The 2500-nt window shown below is 39.5% G+C and overlaps 1 protein-coding gene across 2 annotated transcripts in view; it reads right to left on the reverse strand.

Moving 5' to 3' along the window:
• Window positions 1-2500, reverse strand: part of LOC106882389 (MAM and LDL-receptor class A domain-containing protein 1) — a 234860-nt gene that overhangs the window by 111465 nt on the left and 120895 nt on the right. For both annotated transcript variants that reach the window (XM_089354751.1, XM_089354750.1), the window contains exon 74: window positions 405-655. In XM_089354751.1, the coding sequence (XP_089210877.1) occupies window positions 405-655 (251 nt within the window). The remainder of the gene's footprint in view (window positions 1-404; window positions 656-2500) is intronic.

Below are 2500 nucleotides of genomic sequence, written 5' to 3' on the forward strand. Positions count from 1 at the left end.
GCCTGAGGCTGTAGTAGAAGACACTTGCCCAAGATGCCATGCAGTGGAACTGAACCCGGAACCGTGTAGTTAGGAAGCAAACTTTTTACCACACAGCCACTCCTGCATTTTTTTGTTCATTAAAAATCTTTTATTGCCATTCACAACCTTTTTCAGTAATTTTTCTCCCACCCTGTTATGGTGGCCATGTTTCTCTGGCAATGAATGGTAATGAAAGAACTTGAATGAACAGAAAAAGAAGAAATAGTTGTGTGTTTAGCCAACAAGTTAAACAGACAATAGATATTTAACAAATTGACTAACAGTAAAGAGTGATATCAAACCAGTGCAAGTGTTATTATTGGCATAATGACCCTCCTAAAATGAAAATTACAGATTAAAAGTAAATCAAATTCCTTGCTTACCTGCCAATGTGTATTAGATTTCACTGTTACTTCAGCCTGGTTCCAGGATTTCCCAGTCCTACTTGAACGAGTCCAGAGATTACGGTATATGTCAGCAATCAGAGAGTACACCCTGAAACGCATTGAATCAGTAGTACCTCCAATACTGTACCAAAAACTTACACAAGATCCGGAGGTTTTTGTTTGGACTTTACTAAACAACCGAGCAGAACCACTGCGAATATGAGAATTTCTCAAATACATATAATGACCTATGAAAGAGAAAAGATAGGAGTTAGTGTGAGAGAGAGAGAGAGTGAAAGAGAGAGACATAGAGGGAGAGGGACAGAGAGGGTGAGAGAGAATGTGAGCAAGAAAGAGTGAGAGAAAGAGTGAGTGAGAGAAAGAGTGAGTGAGTGAGTGTGTGTGTAAGAGAGAGAGAGAGAGAGAGAGAGAGAAAGAGAGAGACATAGAGGGAGAGGGACAGAGAGGGTGAGAGAGAATGTGAGCAAGAAAGAGTGAGAGAAAGAGTGAGTGAGTGTGCATGTGTGTAAGAGAGTGTGTGTGTAAGAGAGAGAGAGAGAGAGAGAGAAAGAGAGAGACATAGAGGGAGAGGGACAGAGAGGGTGAGAGAGAATGTGAGCAAGAAAGAGTGAGAGAAAGAGTGAGTGAGTGTGCATGTGTGTAAGAGAGTGTGTGTGTAAGAGAGAGAGAGAGAGAGAGAGAGAAAGAGAGAGAGAGAAAGAGAGAGACATAGAGGGAGAGGGACAGAGAGGGTGAGAGAGAATGTGAGCAAGAAAGAGTGAGAGAAAGAGTGAGTGAGTGTACATGTGTGTAAGAGAGTGTGTGTGTAAGAGAGAGAGAGAGAGAGAGAGAGAGAGAAAGAGTGAGTGAGTGTACATGTGTGTAAGAGAGTGTGTGTGTAAAAGAGAGAGAGAGAGAGAGAGAGAAAGAGAGAGACATAGAGGGAGAGGGACAGAGAGGGTGAGAGAGAATGTGAGCAAGAAAGAGTGAGAGAAAGAGTGAGTGAGTGTACATGTGTGTAAGAGAGTGTGTGTGTGTGCATGTGTGTGTGTAAATGAAAGTGTAGCTGTGAGAAAGAGAGAAAATAGGAGATTGTATCACATAGAAGTACTGGTGCCATGTAAAAAGCATTGGTGCTGGTACCACATGAAAGTACTGGTGCTGGTACCACATAAAAGCATTTGTGATGGTACCACATAAAAAGCACTGGTGATGGTACCACATAAAAGCATTTGTGATGGTACCATATAAAAAGCACTGGTTATGGTACCACATAAAAAGCACTGGTTATGGTACAATGTAAAAAGCACCCAGTACACTTTGTAATGTGATTGCCATTAGGAAGGGCATCCAACCATAGAAACCATGCTATAACAGACAATGGAGTCTAGTGTGGACTTTGACCATACCAGTTTCTGTCAAACCATCCAACTCATGCCAGTATGCAAAGCACATATTAAATGGTGATGAGGATGATGTTATATATATATATATATATATATATATATATATATATATATATATATATAGCTGTAAGACATTCTATTTATAAATGTTCTATATTATACACAGCCTTGGTCTTTTATTTCATTACGCAAAGTAAATCCTTATATATATATATATATATATATATATATATATATATATATATCTGTAAATAATATGTAACAATTATTCGGTAGCCATGATAAAACTCCGAGTTTCGGATGTCAGGGCGGAAACCCATGCCACCATCTCTTCAGTTATCTGGCCATCGAAAAAATGTATTTTTTCGATGGCCAGATAACTGAAGAGATGGTGACGTGGGTTTCCACCCCAACATCCGAAACTCGGAGTTTTATCATGGCTACCGAATAATTGTCACATATTATATTTACAGATAAATTCCTCTATTTACATAATATCAAGGTCTCTTTCTTTCTTTTGTTGTCTCACCTTTATATATATATATATCATCATTGTTTAACGTCCGCTTTCCATGCTAGCATGGGTTGGACGATTTGACTGAGGACTGGTGAACCAGATGGCTACACCAAGCTCTAATCTGATTTGGCAGAGTTTATACAGCTGGATGCCCTTCCTAATGCCAACCA

The sequence above is a fragment of the Octopus bimaculoides genome, chromosome 7, assembly GCF_046866305.1.
Source record: "Octopus bimaculoides isolate indiv1 chromosome 7, ASM4686630v1, whole genome shotgun sequence".
Classification (NCBI taxonomy): domain Eukaryota; kingdom Metazoa; phylum Mollusca; class Cephalopoda; order Octopoda; family Octopodidae; genus Octopus; species Octopus bimaculoides.